This window comes from Uranotaenia lowii, chromosome 2 (genome assembly GCF_029784155.1).
Source record: "Uranotaenia lowii strain MFRU-FL chromosome 2, ASM2978415v1, whole genome shotgun sequence".
In the NCBI taxonomy this organism is placed as follows: domain Eukaryota; kingdom Metazoa; phylum Arthropoda; class Insecta; order Diptera; family Culicidae; genus Uranotaenia; species Uranotaenia lowii.
In genome coordinates this window covers 415,170,495-415,185,107 of record NC_073692.1, presented here as the reverse complement: position 1 = coordinate 415,185,107, position 14,613 = coordinate 415,170,495, and the positions used below count along the sequence as shown (strand labels likewise).

General features: G+C 35.0%; 1 protein-coding gene across 1 annotated transcript; it reads left to right on the top strand.

Moving 5' to 3' along the window:
• The first annotated feature begins 1,054 nt into the window (after positions 1-1,054).
• Positions 1,055-9,359, top strand: LOC129743424 (N-acetylgalactosaminyltransferase 6-like). Its single transcript, XM_055735458.1, has 5 exons — positions 1,055-1,182; positions 7,263-7,651; positions 7,709-8,067; positions 8,195-9,075; positions 9,138-9,359. Exons 2-5 carry the CDS (start codon positions 7,290-7,292, stop codon positions 9,357-9,359), a joined length of 1,824 nt encoding a protein of 607 aa, XP_055591433.1. The 5' UTR covers positions 1,055-1,182; positions 7,263-7,289.
• Positions 9,360-14,613: the final 5,254 nt, after the last annotated feature.

The window sequence follows — 14,613 nt, the reverse complement described above, 5'->3', positions numbered from 1 at the left end:
GGGTGTAAGACACCAAATTTTCTCCGGCGGCGACTAAGAAAGATGCTGTTTAGAGGTCGCACTTCGATTTTTGAAAAAAAACCATTTTTTCGACACTTTTTCCTAATAAAACTCTCAGATCTTGAAAAAGTATCAAACATGTGTCTCTTATATTTTTTAATTTTTTCTATAGTGTAAATTTAAAACAAAAAGTTATTCGAAACAATTCTGGGTTCTAATTTTGTATGTACGATTTTTTTTAAATTCTGCAATATTATGCCTTTTTGTAAAAACATATTTACATTTTTTTAATTGAACTTTAATTTTGCACAATAAAGTGTATAGCTATAACTACACCCAAAATTCAGATTTTGCTCCAATCATGAGCTCTCATTATGTCAACGTCATTGGCATAAGATGTGAACGCCATTGGTGGTGATTCGATTTGAGACCACCGGCATTGACCTTCCAGAGCAACCGCATTGCGTTCGACTATGGGAAACAGAATAAAAACGTTTTCATGTCCCTCCCTTTCCCATCACAAGATAAAGGAGGATGGAATATCGATCTTTTCAACTCAGATTTTCGATTTATCGGATCGTTTTTTTTTTGCATGAAGAAAATCGATTAAATCGGTTTATTTTCGATTTGCATTCTTTTTCTCGCTGAACCGAGATACCTAAAACAAATTATAAAGATTTCATGTCAAACAGTGCCATCTGTTGGGTATCTAGTCTAAGCTTGTCAGATTGCCCAGTTTTATCCGGTCTTGCCCGGATACTTAAAACAAAATTTGGGAAAGGGGCACTGTGGACTGGACAGGTTGCCCAGGTTTGAATATTTCACTTTTCCCGCAAAATCAATAAAAAAAAAACTAAAATTGAGCTTGTATGTGTCGTGTGTGAGCTTTTCCGTTAACGAGAGAGTCGATTTAAGATCGTTCGCGAGTGACCCGACTTCGAATGTCATATACGAAGAATAAACAAGTCAGTCGAAGCTGGACTATCGAGCTGAACAGTCAACTTAACTTGTGTGTTTTATTTACCCTATCGTAGGAAGCCCCAGACCACAGACAAACAGACGGGACACTCGGTTTTAGTTTTTCGCAAATCTGTATTGAAGCTAGGCAATGTCGCCACCAGAGTGCACTAGAATCACTAAGAGGCAAACCTAAATCTTTCATCATGGTAGCTAAGTAATAAGGTAATAATATTTTCATCACCATGGTGCTTATAGAATGTTTACTTCCGTTTGTTTTGATCCAGCGAAATTTTGATTCCCGCTTTGGGAGAGATAAATTTCAAAGTAGTTTACAACGTTGAAAAATAAACCGCAACGATCAGCAGAAATGATGAGACCAGTATATAAATAAAAGGCTCATTTGATCCGTATGTAAACTATCTTCGTGCAGGACCGAGCCAGTGCATTTGTATTTTAGGAGTCAAAGTAGTTTGAAATCTTTCGAAAACTCAATGTATTTGGAAGCCTGTCGTAATGTATGACTTAAGGAATAATAAATTCAGGGCCGACTTTCGGCACCTGAACCGGAGCTGTTGCATCACTGAAGATGACGATTGGGATCCGACGACAATGATTGCCCGGACCGAGGACCCGTTCGGAAGAGCAGACGGTTACACGGAAAGGTTCAAATCCGGCGTCGCATGGCCACTACGCTATAGTCAATCGTGCAGAAAAGATGGATCAAATAGGAGGACCGCATTTAAAAACCTGAAAAAAGCCAGAACCCGAAACAACCTTCGTTCATTTTTTTTATCAATGGTTCATGTTCACGACGAAAAGTAAAAATAACAAAAACAAAAAGCACATATTGAATTCTGGGCTGCATACATAGTTTGCTACAATATTGAAAATCTGACCAGAAAAATGCAAAAATTTAATATGAATAATGGTTTATAATTCAACTGACCCTTAAAAACTAAACACAATACAAGGAAAAATCAAAAGCAGCCTTTTTAAATGACAATTGTATTCAAAACACAATATGTATAACAATTAAATCCGAAACAGTTTAATTTGATAATTCTTCATCGGTTTCGGCTGGAGGAATTTTCGATAGTTCATGAGTTGGTTTGATTATCGATTCGAACCGTCCTAAAACCAAATGGTATCTGTCGACGGGATTCGCTCCAACGCAAGGGTTTACCTAGTCCGGGACAATAAAACTGTTAATTTCCATTATATGACACTACAAAATAAAATTGTTATATGAATAATTTAAAACACGCTAAGGAATTTTTGAGGCAATTATTATAATCAATCCGATTCCAGAAACTCTGGTTGTGAGGGATGACGAAGTTCCATTCTATTTTCCTTCTACTGTGCTCCTGCCGTTCATGAAGTTGCTAATATCACTTTGCACTCTTTCTTGAATAGAGTTGTTCCCTGATCTCCGATGAAACGGGAAATCTCGATCACACGTAAAAAACCAAATTGACAAAATCTCAGCGCAAATGAAGTTTGTTTTTGTTTACATCTTTTCAAAATCACAATATCTTAGGCTATCTCGATCATTTTATTTTAGGCAGAATAATTAGTAGGCAATACCGACACCAGATGGCAATGTAATCTCTTGCGAAAATTCGTATGATTTTTCTTCTAAGTGTCTGTTTATCTGTGCCCAGACACTTTAGTGGCGACGAGTGGGAAAAAAATTAAAAATCTTATTTATTCGTTCGTGTATATGGCTAGCTGATTTAAAGTGCGTCAGGAAGTTTGAGCTGATTTGGTAAGCTGATGTTAAGTGCGTCAGAAAGTTTGAGGCCATGAACGTTGTTTTATAACGTGGGTTTCTGATCGGCTACCGTTTCGGATGCGGGATTTAGCGTTGTATTTTGGATTTGTGAACAGTCAAAAGTAGCTACCAGCGCACGCAGTGGGACAGGACCTATGAAAGCTTGGCCAAAACCCCTTTTTGTAAATTTCAAAAATTCATCTTAAAATTATGCTTTTCAGAAACTGGATCTCAAATCTGTCAAACAAAACTTAACGAATTGTTTCATACAATTATCTACTTAGGTGAAGTTGGGGTTTGATGCTGTTGCATTTTAATGCAAAAAAAATCAATACTCCATTTCTAGAAGAAATAAAAAAAAACTTAACATGAAATTTATTTATTTGAGGTTGAAGAATTGAAAAAAAAATTGTCATTTTTTTAACGAGCATAAACGTATAACGTTAAAAAATTACGAATTCTCATCATATTGGGACATCTGGAAATCATGTTGCCCCTTGTTACCCCACTCTCATTTCTACTCGAACATTTAAATGGAAGTCTCAGCTATCCAACAACACAAAAACTAGTTGCCACTTTTTGCCTATTCAAAAGTTATTCACGTTTCGGTGAAACATGTTTTTGGACAATTTTCGTGGATTTGTTTTTGATAATAGTTTTTGCTAGAAAAACTTGAAGTCAATCGAATTTGAATTTTTTTTTACAAAATTTATTTTCCTCTTAGTTTGGTTATACTAAATATTTCGGTTTTCAAAAGTTATATTTATCTACAAACAAGCAGATAAGATTCTTTGGAATATGAACTTTCTATAACCTTCTCAAATCCCTTTCGGTCAGATATTTAGTACCTATCTGTTAATTAACTTAATTTTTTATTCAACATTTTTTTCTATAAAATGTAGAGATCTAGAAGTTTTACTCTAAAATAAAATAGAAAATATTTACACACTAAATGTTTGAATATTAAAAAAAACAATGCAACCATATTTTTGCTGTCATATTGAGTAACAACCTACTTGATCCATTAGCTACTAATATAAGGTACCAATATGACTTTATGGCTTTATTATCTGAACTTACTCTGTTACCACTGATCACACTGACATGACATGACAATTCCGTTCATATTTTTCATATTTAATTTGTATGGAAGCATTCGTTTCATAGATGGAATGAGTTTTAAGCCATCATAATAAACGATTTGTCGTACCCCGAAATCCTCAGAGGTCAAATTCGGTTCAATTTGATTCAATTTGCTTGATTTGTTCCTTGTCAGGTTCCTACCAGTTGTTAGATCTTTTGTGGTTGCTTGGTTAGTTTTTTGAAATGTAGAAATTTGGTACCATTTCAATGAAATCTCCTTCTTTCAGAAAAGAGATTGGTCTCAAACTAGCGTTAAAATAGCATGCATTTCTTTCTTGACAAATTTTGGTCCATTTGCATTATTTATTCAAAAGTTTTGTAGATATTCAGGTAACATTTGTATGGGGACCTCCATTCTTGTGAGGGGAGAGATCTTAAAGCATCATAAACGGTCCTAAAAACCCTTACATGATCATTTTCACACCGATCGACTGAGTAGCCTTCAAGTTGATAAGAAAAATCTGCTAAACAAAGTTATCTAGATCAAATTTCACAACATCTAGATGAAAAAAATTTTACATCAAATAAAAGATTTTGATCAGATGAACAACTTTTCAGAAGGTTTCAAACCAATAGGATTTCATTTTAAAAAGTTATGAGATTTTGATCATCGATTGGTCAGGTCTGCCCCACTGTGTGGCGCACACTTTTTTCAGTCATGATATTAATCAGTTTTTCCAACTTAGACTTCGTCTAATCTCTTTTTGAGGTAGCTACATTCTCCTCTTTCAATTTCTGCTAGTATTTGGTCCAATACTTTTTTTTTTCAAAATTAATAAAACTCGATTATATTTGAATTTCAATGGAATTTCTGTTGGAAAAATCTGTCAATAACGATATAAATCCATCATGAGATTGAACTTAAATAATAATCGATTAGAATAGATCATAGGTTGAGAAGCGTATATACAAGATTACTCTTCTTTGACTTTTAAAAACAGCGAAAACCAATGCTTTCGTTTTAAAAATTGTTGAACTTTTCCACATGAGCAGAATTTTTGCAAATCATTATATTTTATACAAAACGACCAGCAAATACAAACTTTAATCTGCTAGGGACCTTGCCACGGGCATACACTCAGGCAAATTCTTATTATAATGTTCATAAGATGCGTCTTATGAACCACTTTTTAGAGTGCAAAATTGGTTTTCATAAGAGTCTTATGAAATTCTATCAAGTTTCATAGGAACATCTTATGAAAAATAGAAGATACGGCATTGTGAAAATAAAATGAACACATTCATTAATTCCTTCAGTTTTTTTCATCGAAAGCCAAAGAACTCTTGTTAAATTATATGTCTTCCTAAGTGCATAGTTGAATGTGATTGTGGTATTTCAAATGGTAAGTTTTAGTTTAAGTTTCAATTTTTGCTAACGTTGAATTCTATAGGATTCAAACGCTAGAATTTGTTTGAAATAGGGGTTTTCATAAGTTTTGTCGTCCATCAGAAATCATCTGTCTCATTGCGTCGGTACCGGCTACACAGCTTACGAGCTCTGGAACGAGCAAAACTTGTTGTTTGAGGTTAGATTTGAATAACTCATAACAAGGCAACACTTTCGGGCTATCGGAGAATTTTTTTTTTACATTTCAGTGATCCTTAATTTTTTGCTGATTCAAAATTAAAAATTCTGGTATGAACCTTGACTTCCTTGATGACCCTAAACCGCAATTGCCGATCATGTGCTTCACTCCAATGCTTTATTTGAACTTTGTGGACATTTTTGACAGTGTTTGCATAACTTTCCAAAACTTTTACACAGTAATTCTTTGAATAATCAAGGGTTTTGACAGCTATCAATTAGAAAATGATAAATTTTGAAGGAAGTTGTGCAAATTTTTTTTTCTTTTTCTTTTGCATCGTGAATATCTCAGAAACGCGTAAATTTAAAATTTTGAAAAAAAATAGCTCTGATAGTACTTTTAACAGGCAACAAAATGCTATCAAAACTTTGAACGTCCGATTACTAATAAATAAGCTATCAGCAAAACAAAGTGTGCCATTTCTAAAAGAACTAAGCTTTATAAGATAACAAAGCGGAAGTTCAAACGAAATATCAGGAAAATTCAAAAAAAGGCGATTTGTCTATGACCGGACAAGAAAATATTCAAAATTAAAGATGATTTCAACTTGAAACTTTTATTTTTTCATCTATACAGCACCCTCAAATGGTAAGCAGAAGATAAAGATTCAATAACGAAACTTTTCCTCTGAGAAACTTTATATTTTGCTGTCCGGTCATAGACAATTTTTCTCTAGTTTTTTTGAAACAAATGTTTCATTCTAGTTTGTCAAAAAAAAACTTTTATGACTGGCTTCATAGAACGTTCAGTATTGGAAAACACGTACTCACAAGACCTGTTCAAGTGATTTCAGTCATTTTGCTACGTTTTTGTACCATTGGTGACAACTTTGGTGGAGTACCCAGCAAACATTTTTGTAGGTACATTTCTCAACCAACTTTGCTATACGCTTCATATACATTATAAAATCATCTTATATAACTCGAAAAAACAGCATTTACGTACTAAAGTGGAGGCAATATACATACATATTTTTAACTTCTGGCTTATGCGATAAGTGTTGCAAAAATTGGACGATATACAACACCTTTTACCGTACATCCTGACAGCATGCGAGAGAGCGCAAGTTTTGCTCTCAATGCATGCAAACCGTTGCCAGCGACAATATTTGCTGCTTCTCTCATTGGACAGTTTAACCAAACGGACCCTCTGATTTTTAGAAATCTGGTTGCACTGCTAATCGCAGAGAGAACAACAAGGTTGTTTTATCACTTGAATCCCGCACGCGGGAGACAAATTTGCAAACATGGCGCTATTTTGTCATATACGAGTCGGTAGACTTTAACTAACCATTTTTACGATCATTTACTTGGTATGGTAGGAATTACGATTCGCATTAACATTGTTAACGAGTTGAGCTGACATTTCTAATGCGATGTTATGTTTGCTGGGTAATTCGTTGTCCGGCCATAGACAACACTTTTGAAAATGAGTAAAAACTAATGATTTCTCTTACCACATGAATATGTTGTAATTTTTTTTTTTCTTATATAGTTCAGTGATCATAATATTGATACTCTTCAAATCAGTAGAGGAACCGATATTTACAAAAATCTGTTTTTGAAGTAATTGCTTAAAAACCTTAAGTGTCCGGTAGTAGACAACCTTCCCTAATTCTTTTTGGCAATTTAAAAATTTCTACAATATCCATTGAATGTTTCATTTTTGTCATTTATATCTTTTTTATCCTTTTTTGTTATTTTGTCATTATTATTGTCTTCGATTCACCAAAATTTAGAAAAAAAAATAACAATTAGTATGTTTCATTTTTATTTTTAAATTTCTATATATTTCAATTTCAGCTTCAACGCGCCAATTTCTGCAGTTTCATGCTCAAATCGGCCTTCACCGTATCCTGTCTGGTGTTCGGGTTTATGTTCCTGTCTAGCAAAAACGAAAATCTGTCGAATTTGAAGAATTCCATCTACCTCCGGTATACGGGGGTAGCCGAGCCGTTCTTCAACGGGGTGCCACGGAATGTCGATGGCAGCAAGGTCGATTGGCACGACTATGCGTATCTGGAGCGGGAATCGGCTAGAACTGGCCCGGGTGAAAATGGGACCCTCGTTATATTGGAGGATGCCGGAGATATCAAACAAAACGAGAAACTGTTCACACAAAACGGATACTACGCCGTCGTGAGCGATATGATTGCGGTTGATCGAGCGTTGAATGATCTGCGTCATCCGGGGTGAGATAGATTTGAGATCGTTGATTGGGTATTGTTATGAATATTTACTTTTTTAAGGTGCTTGAAGAAACACTATCTTCAAGAGCTTCCGACTGTTAGCGTAGTGATCATATTCTACAACGAACATCTAAGCACTTTGCTGCGAACTGTCCATAGCGTGTTGAATCGATCGCCTCCACAGCTGTTGAAGGAGATCATCATGGTCAACGATCACAGCACCAAGGAGTTTCTCTACCATGATTTGCAAGAGTACATCAAAAGTGATCTTCCACCTAAAGTTAGGCTCATTCACCTGCCGGAGCGATCGGGTTTGATTAAGGCACGTTTAGCTGGGGCAAAATTGGCCACCGGAGATGTGCTCGTAGTTCTGGATTCTCACACCGAAGCTGGTACCAATTGGTTGCCTCCCTTGTTGGGTAAGCTTTTTTTTTTCCTTTATTAGTGACACTTTACACCTATGAGGCTATTCGTGTAATGTTGGGTAAGTTATGAAGGAACTTTTGAAGAACAGAAATCATCTTGTTGGTCTTTTTTTGTCAACAGAACCAATCGCTATGAACTATCGAACCTGCGTTTGTCCACTGATAGATATTATCGACTTCAAAACATTTCAAATGCGTAAGCAAGACGATGGTAAGCGAGGTGCCTTCAACTGGAGATTTCAATATAAACGTCTACCGTTGCGACCCGGAGACCAAACCGATCCCACGGAACCCTTCGAAAGTCCCATCATGGCTGGTGGCCTCTTCGCTATCAGCTTGAAATTCTTCTGGGAACTTGGTGGGTACGATGAGGGTCTAGATATCTGGGGAGCTGAGCAGTACGAGCTTAGTTTCAAAATTTGGCAATGTGGAGGCCGCATGGTAGATGCTCCGTGTTCAAGGGTAGGGCACATCTACAGGGGCTACTCTCCGTTTCCCAACCCAAGAGGGAAAGATTTTGTTACGAAGAATAACAAAAGAGTAGCCGAAGTATGGATGGACGAATATAAACAATACATCTACCAGAGAAATTTCAAATATGGGGAAACGGACACCGGAGATTTGACCCTCCAAAAGGCAGTTCGAGAGAGACTTCAATGTAAGCCATTCAAGTATTTCATGGAGAAAGTAGCCCCAGATCTTGCTATACGATATCCTCTTATCGAGCCACCAGTATTCGCTTCCGGACCGGTGCAAAGTTTGGACGACACTAACTTTTGTCTTGATACACTCAACCATGGCAGGAACGAGCCAATCGGAATCTACCCATGTACCGATAACAAAACCTACCATCAGGGAAACCAACAGTTCGACCTCAGGTATTACCGGGACATACGAGCGACTCATCTAGATTTGTGCCTGGACGCTTCCGACATTGGCAGTGAAGTGATCCTTTACAACTGCCACGAAATTCAGGGAAATCAAATGTTCCAATACGAACTGGTAAGACGACCCTTTAATTGAACTTCAACCCTCAAAAATCTCCTTTTTTAAACTACGTACAGGAAACCAAACTGATACGTCACGCACAACCAAGACTGAACCGTTGCCTGGATATTGTGGACAAGCGAGTGGTGATCGCCAAGTGTAATCTCGGCCGGAAGTCTCAACAGTGGGCCTGGGGTTTCGTGGATGAAGCTAGAGTTCGAAATTGGCGAACCAGTGGCACTAAGCTGATGGATCCGATGATGCCCTTGAAGGAGCTGAATCTTTCAAATAAACAATAAGGATTTGATTTTTTTTCTATTGAAGAAATGAGATGTGAGTGGAGTAAAACTTTTTTCAAATGTACCTTTAATTTAAATAGAGAAACCCGAAACTCCAGTGATGAAAATTACTTGAACGAACAACAAAAACCACATTACGACAGTTTTTGAAACCAATTAATTAGGTGCATAATAAGTCGACAACCTTTTGTGTCGAAAATGTTAAAAATTTTACATCATTTCATAGTTTTAAAGCCAAATTATTGTTTATGTTTTTGACTCTGTTGAAGTAGTTGATTAAGTTTTCGATTCGAGTCTAAAATAAAAAAAATTGTTTTCGATTTCAAATTTTTTCAATTTTTGCGTGGTATATTTGCCGATGATACAGCCTTATTTTATCCTGAAAACTGTCCAAATGCTGTTATAACCAACATGGAAGAAGATTTAAAACTCCTTCACAAATATTTTCAGCTAACCTCCTGACCCTCAATCTTGCTAGAACGAAGTACATGATTTTTCACTCTCCGAGGAAAAAAATCGAACTTAATTGCGATCTCAATCTATCTTGGAATAATTCTAGACGAAACTCTGTCATGGCTTTGCCACATTGATCAACTACGTAACAAAATTTCATCCCTGAGTGGAGTCTTATGGAGGGTGAAAGCTTTTGCTTTTGTACACTCCCGTTTATACTATTTAATAGCTGTTTGGGGCAGAGCGTCGTTATCCCTTGTTTCTCGTCTACAAACCCTTCAAAACCGTTGTCTGAAAACCATATTCAATTTTCCTTTTCTCTATCCAACCAATTTAATTTATTCTAATCGCTCTCATAATATATTACCTCTCTCCATACTTTGTGATCTTCAAACTATAACCTATGTTTTTGATAATTTAAACTCTTCAAACAATAATCAAAACTCAAGATTCAATGCGGGTTTGCGATATCACAATATTCGTCAATCCCACCACAAGTTCAACAAGTTTTGGCCAACGTCGAATTTCCTTCATTGGTCCAACAAAATTCAACAGCCTTCCTGAAGAAATTAAAAACAGTTCCAACAGAAATATTTTTAAGACCAAACTTATACAGTACTACAAAGATAACCTAAACCGATGATCAACCAACCACTTACTTCAGTCCTTTTTATTAATTTTCTAAGCGATAAATTTAATTTAAATTATGTAGTTTTCTACTGAGATTCATTTTAACAAATATTGTTATTTTCCCTCATTACATTTCCTCGCATTAAATAATCACTTTGAATATTCTCAGCATTATTAAAACTTTGCTCGCGTTTTCGAGTACCTATACCTACACATTAAGTTTTTTCTTGTTTTGCTGCCAGACATATTGAGAACAGTTAGTGTCCATTACCAGGGTGCTCAAATCGAGCTTTTTGGTGTGGGGGAGTGTGGTGGGCCGCTAAGAAAAAAAAATTTTAAAAAAAATTAAAAAAAAATCGAAAGGTTTATGAGCAATAGACTAAGTCGATTTGGGGTTATTTTTTAATTTCTCGAACCCTGGGGTCTAAATAGCTTCGTTTTAGTCAAAAACTCATCCATGATTTTTTGCAGAATTTTAAGTATCGTTTACATGAGTAAATTTGAACTTTTAGGTTTGTATGGGAAAATTGAATATTTTGTACTGAAAAATTAACATCATGCTTATGGTTTTTGTGCCAATTTATAAATTCTCCAAGCGAAATTTTCCGCTGAACATCTTTGTCGAAGACCTTAACTTTGTATCTTACAAAGCAAAAAAGTTATCAGCTGTTTAATAGGAGTATGTCTTTTGGCATTGATAAACAATAAATTCAATTGACATCACTGTTGGGTGCCTAGCGAGGTATTGCATGACTACTTTTCATGAAATGATTTGCGAGACGCAAGCAGTGATGTCAATTGAATTTACAGTTTATCAATGTTAAAAGACATACCCCTGTTCAACAGCTAATAACTTTTTTGCCTTATAAGATACAAAGTTAGTGTGGACAAAATTGTTTAGCGGAAAATTTCGTTTGGAGAAATTAGAAATTTGTACGAAAACCATAAGCAGGCACAGAAGAAACAAAAATGAAGTTGATTTTTTTATACAAATTAGGTATTCAATTTTTCCATACAAACCTAAATATTCAAATTTACTCATATGAACGTTGACTGAAAATTCTGCAAAAAATCATGGATGAGTTTTGAACCAAAACGAAACTTTTTAAACCCTAGGGTTTGAGAAATTCAAAAATGACATCAAATCGACTCAGTCTAATTAGCAATCGTTTCACATGCACATTTCATCGTGATTTTTTTGGATAGTTGGATATCAAATTTTAAAACCATACCCGAGAAAAACAAGGAACTTGAAACCAAAATCTGAAGGTTTGGATTTCAAAATGAATTGAAATGGCAGGCAAAATGAATTGAAAAGAATATAACTTTCAAGACAGTCAAGGAAAATAACCGTTGACCTACCACCATTGCTCTTAAGCAATCTCCAGTTTCGGGAAGATTGAGTTTTAAAATGAATTTAGTTAAACACAATAAGAAAACTTTTTTTTTTCTTATGCCAAAAGCAATAAAACTACTATAATAATGATTTTCTTATCATATTTAGTCAATTTTGGTGTTCCAAAATTGAAATTCTTCAAAATCTTAATTTTAAAAACAATTTGTATTCACTGACATGTTAAAAAACAGCTATTATCATCCTTTTGTTAGTTCCGTAAGTGAAATCCAGTTGGCGTTGCATATCAAATAGTTTTGCTGCAAACTGCCAATAGTTCTTATCCTAACGCCTAGTGTAGACAGAGTAGTATTGAAATTGGTCCACGTAGCAGACAATTTTCTCCACGTATACAAAATTAGGAAGGACTGACTATTTTATGAGATGAACCATTTAAAAAAACGAATACAAACCCTGTAATCATCTCCTTTTTCGTTCCGTCGTTTGGAAAGCTTATTTACCATTAATGGAAAACAAGATATGTGTATTTCCTCTTTCCTGAGTGCTTAATCGGTATAGCGCACGGCACCCTTCCAAATAAACGAATTTCAAATCAAATCAAATCCTTCGTGAGTCATTGGGAATCTTTTTGCTAGTCGGGGCAGGCAAAAAACTAGATTTATCCATCACAAAAGAAAGTCTATCAGACAATTTGAAATTATGGGCTTGTGATATAGCTCAGTTGGCAAGACTGTTGTCTCCTGAGCCGATGTCCGCGAGTTCGAGCCCAAGAGTAAAACATCGAACACAGTTGTACCGGATAGTTTTTCAATAACGATCCGCCAGCTGCAACGTTGATAAAGTCGCAAATGCCATAAGGATGGTAAAACGACTATAATCGAAACAAAAAAAAAAAAAAATTTGAAATTATAGAACAGTTGATTTTACCATTCAAAAGGTGTACAGATCTATAGGTGAGAGAAAAGAGCGAAATTGTAGGGCAAATTTTGAAATTGACGCAATTTTTGTGCATAAAGCCTACATTTTTTTTACATAAATTCATATTTTCTCAAATTACTTTCGCTTATATTATTTTTAAATTTCTTCCAATTTACAATAATTTCAAAGTTTATAATCTTTGGAAGTGTAACAATTTATTAAATTCTATCATAAGCCCGTATGACAAAAAAGGTCTTTAATAAAAAGAAATTTATTATTTTCTATTCCATTCAATCAAAATTAATGTGTGTGTGTGTTAACAGTTTATCACCGCTGGTTTATGATTTTAATTTGATGATTAATGGCATTTCGGTGAGTTATACATTCTAATAGGAAGAATTTCAAATGAAAGTAATGAAAATTATAGACGGATAGATTAGATTAGGAAGCATGAAAGGTGTTGAAAATGAGCCAAGAGCGTGATTTGAGAAAACTTCTTGCCGCACAAGACCATTTGTCCCACATCGTATTATTGTCTAGAACAATAATACGATGTGGGACAAATGGTCTTGTGCGGCAAGAAGTTTTCTCAAATCACGCTCTTGGCTCATTTTCAACACCTTTCATGCTTCCTAATCTAATCTATCCGTCTATAATTTTCATTACTTTCATTTGAAATTCTTCCTATTAGAATGTATAACTCACCGAAATGCCATTAATCATCAAATTAAAATCATAAACCAGCGGTGATAAACTGTTAACACAAAATCAATTGGCAAAGAAAAGGGGGGGAAATATGGGGAAATAAAAATGCAGTTCACTAATTGATGTGCATGGCTTAAGAAGTAGGGACGTTGACGGTTACTCAAATGCGTGAAACAATAAAAGTAGTAGCGCTGCCGTGCAAACAACGAACACCCGAAAACAGCTTACACATCGATCGAACCAGCTCTCGCAATAGAAAACTTCATCTGAGCCGGCCGTACATTTCCTTTTGTCCGATCGGGGTACGAAAAAACACGTGCTTCGATCCATCCATGTATCATTGTATAGATCAATGCAAAGTCAGCCTATCGACTTTGCTTCTTCTAGACAATAATACGATGTGGGACAAATGGTCTTGTGCGGCAAGAAGTTTTCTCAAATCACGCTCTTGGCTCATTTTCAACACCTTTCATGCTTCCTAATCTAATCTATCCGTCTATAATTTTCATTACTTTCATTTGAAATTCTTCCTATTAGAATGTATAACTCACCGAAATGCCATTAATCATCAAATTAAAATCAAAATTAATAGAATTTTTCAAGATGTGTCAAATTTACATAGAAATTCTATAAGTGTATCCATAAATAATTAAATTACATCAAATTTTATAAAATCATTTTGCTTAATCTTATTTAAGAATTTTCTAATTTTTTATCGATATTCGAACATTATTACTAATTTTCTACAAAATATAATTTTTTTAAATTGTTCTCGTTTATTAAATCCTTGTCATTTTTTATATTTTTAAATTAATGACACAAATTGCTCTTTTTTCGAAATTTATGTCCCTGTACTTTTTTTCTCTAAAAACGTTTACCCAAAATGAAAATTCTTCAGAATTTCAATCACTAGAAAGAAGACTTTACCTGTTTTTTTTTTTCCCTCAGACCCCCACAGAAAAACTTTAGCCAGAATTAATCATTTCCTAGAAAATTCTTCCCCAGAATGGACCATTAATCAGAAAATTTTTTCGCCATAATGTACCATTCCCCAGAAAATTCATATTCAAACTGCTTGTCTGTATTGTGAATTCTGAATTCATTCATTCCGAATTCAGGAATCTGAAATTTTAGAATTCACAATCCTCTACTTTTGAATTTGAATTCTGAATTCTATGATGTGAACTCTCGACA

Bases quoted from the DNA above. Each gene is read 5' to 3' on its own strand.
- LOC129743424 (XM_055735458.1), top strand. From the start codon at position 7,290: ATGCTCAAATCGGCCTTCACCGTATCCTGTCTGGTGTTCGGGTTTATG. The intron at 7,652-7,708 runs GTGAGATAGATT...TACTTTTTTAAG, and splicing joins AATGATCTGCGTCATCCGGG to GTGCTTGAAGAAACACTATC. The intron at 8,068-8,194 runs GTAAGCTTTTTT...TTTTGTCAACAG, and splicing joins TTGGTTGCCTCCCTTGTTGG to AACCAATCGCTATGAACTAT.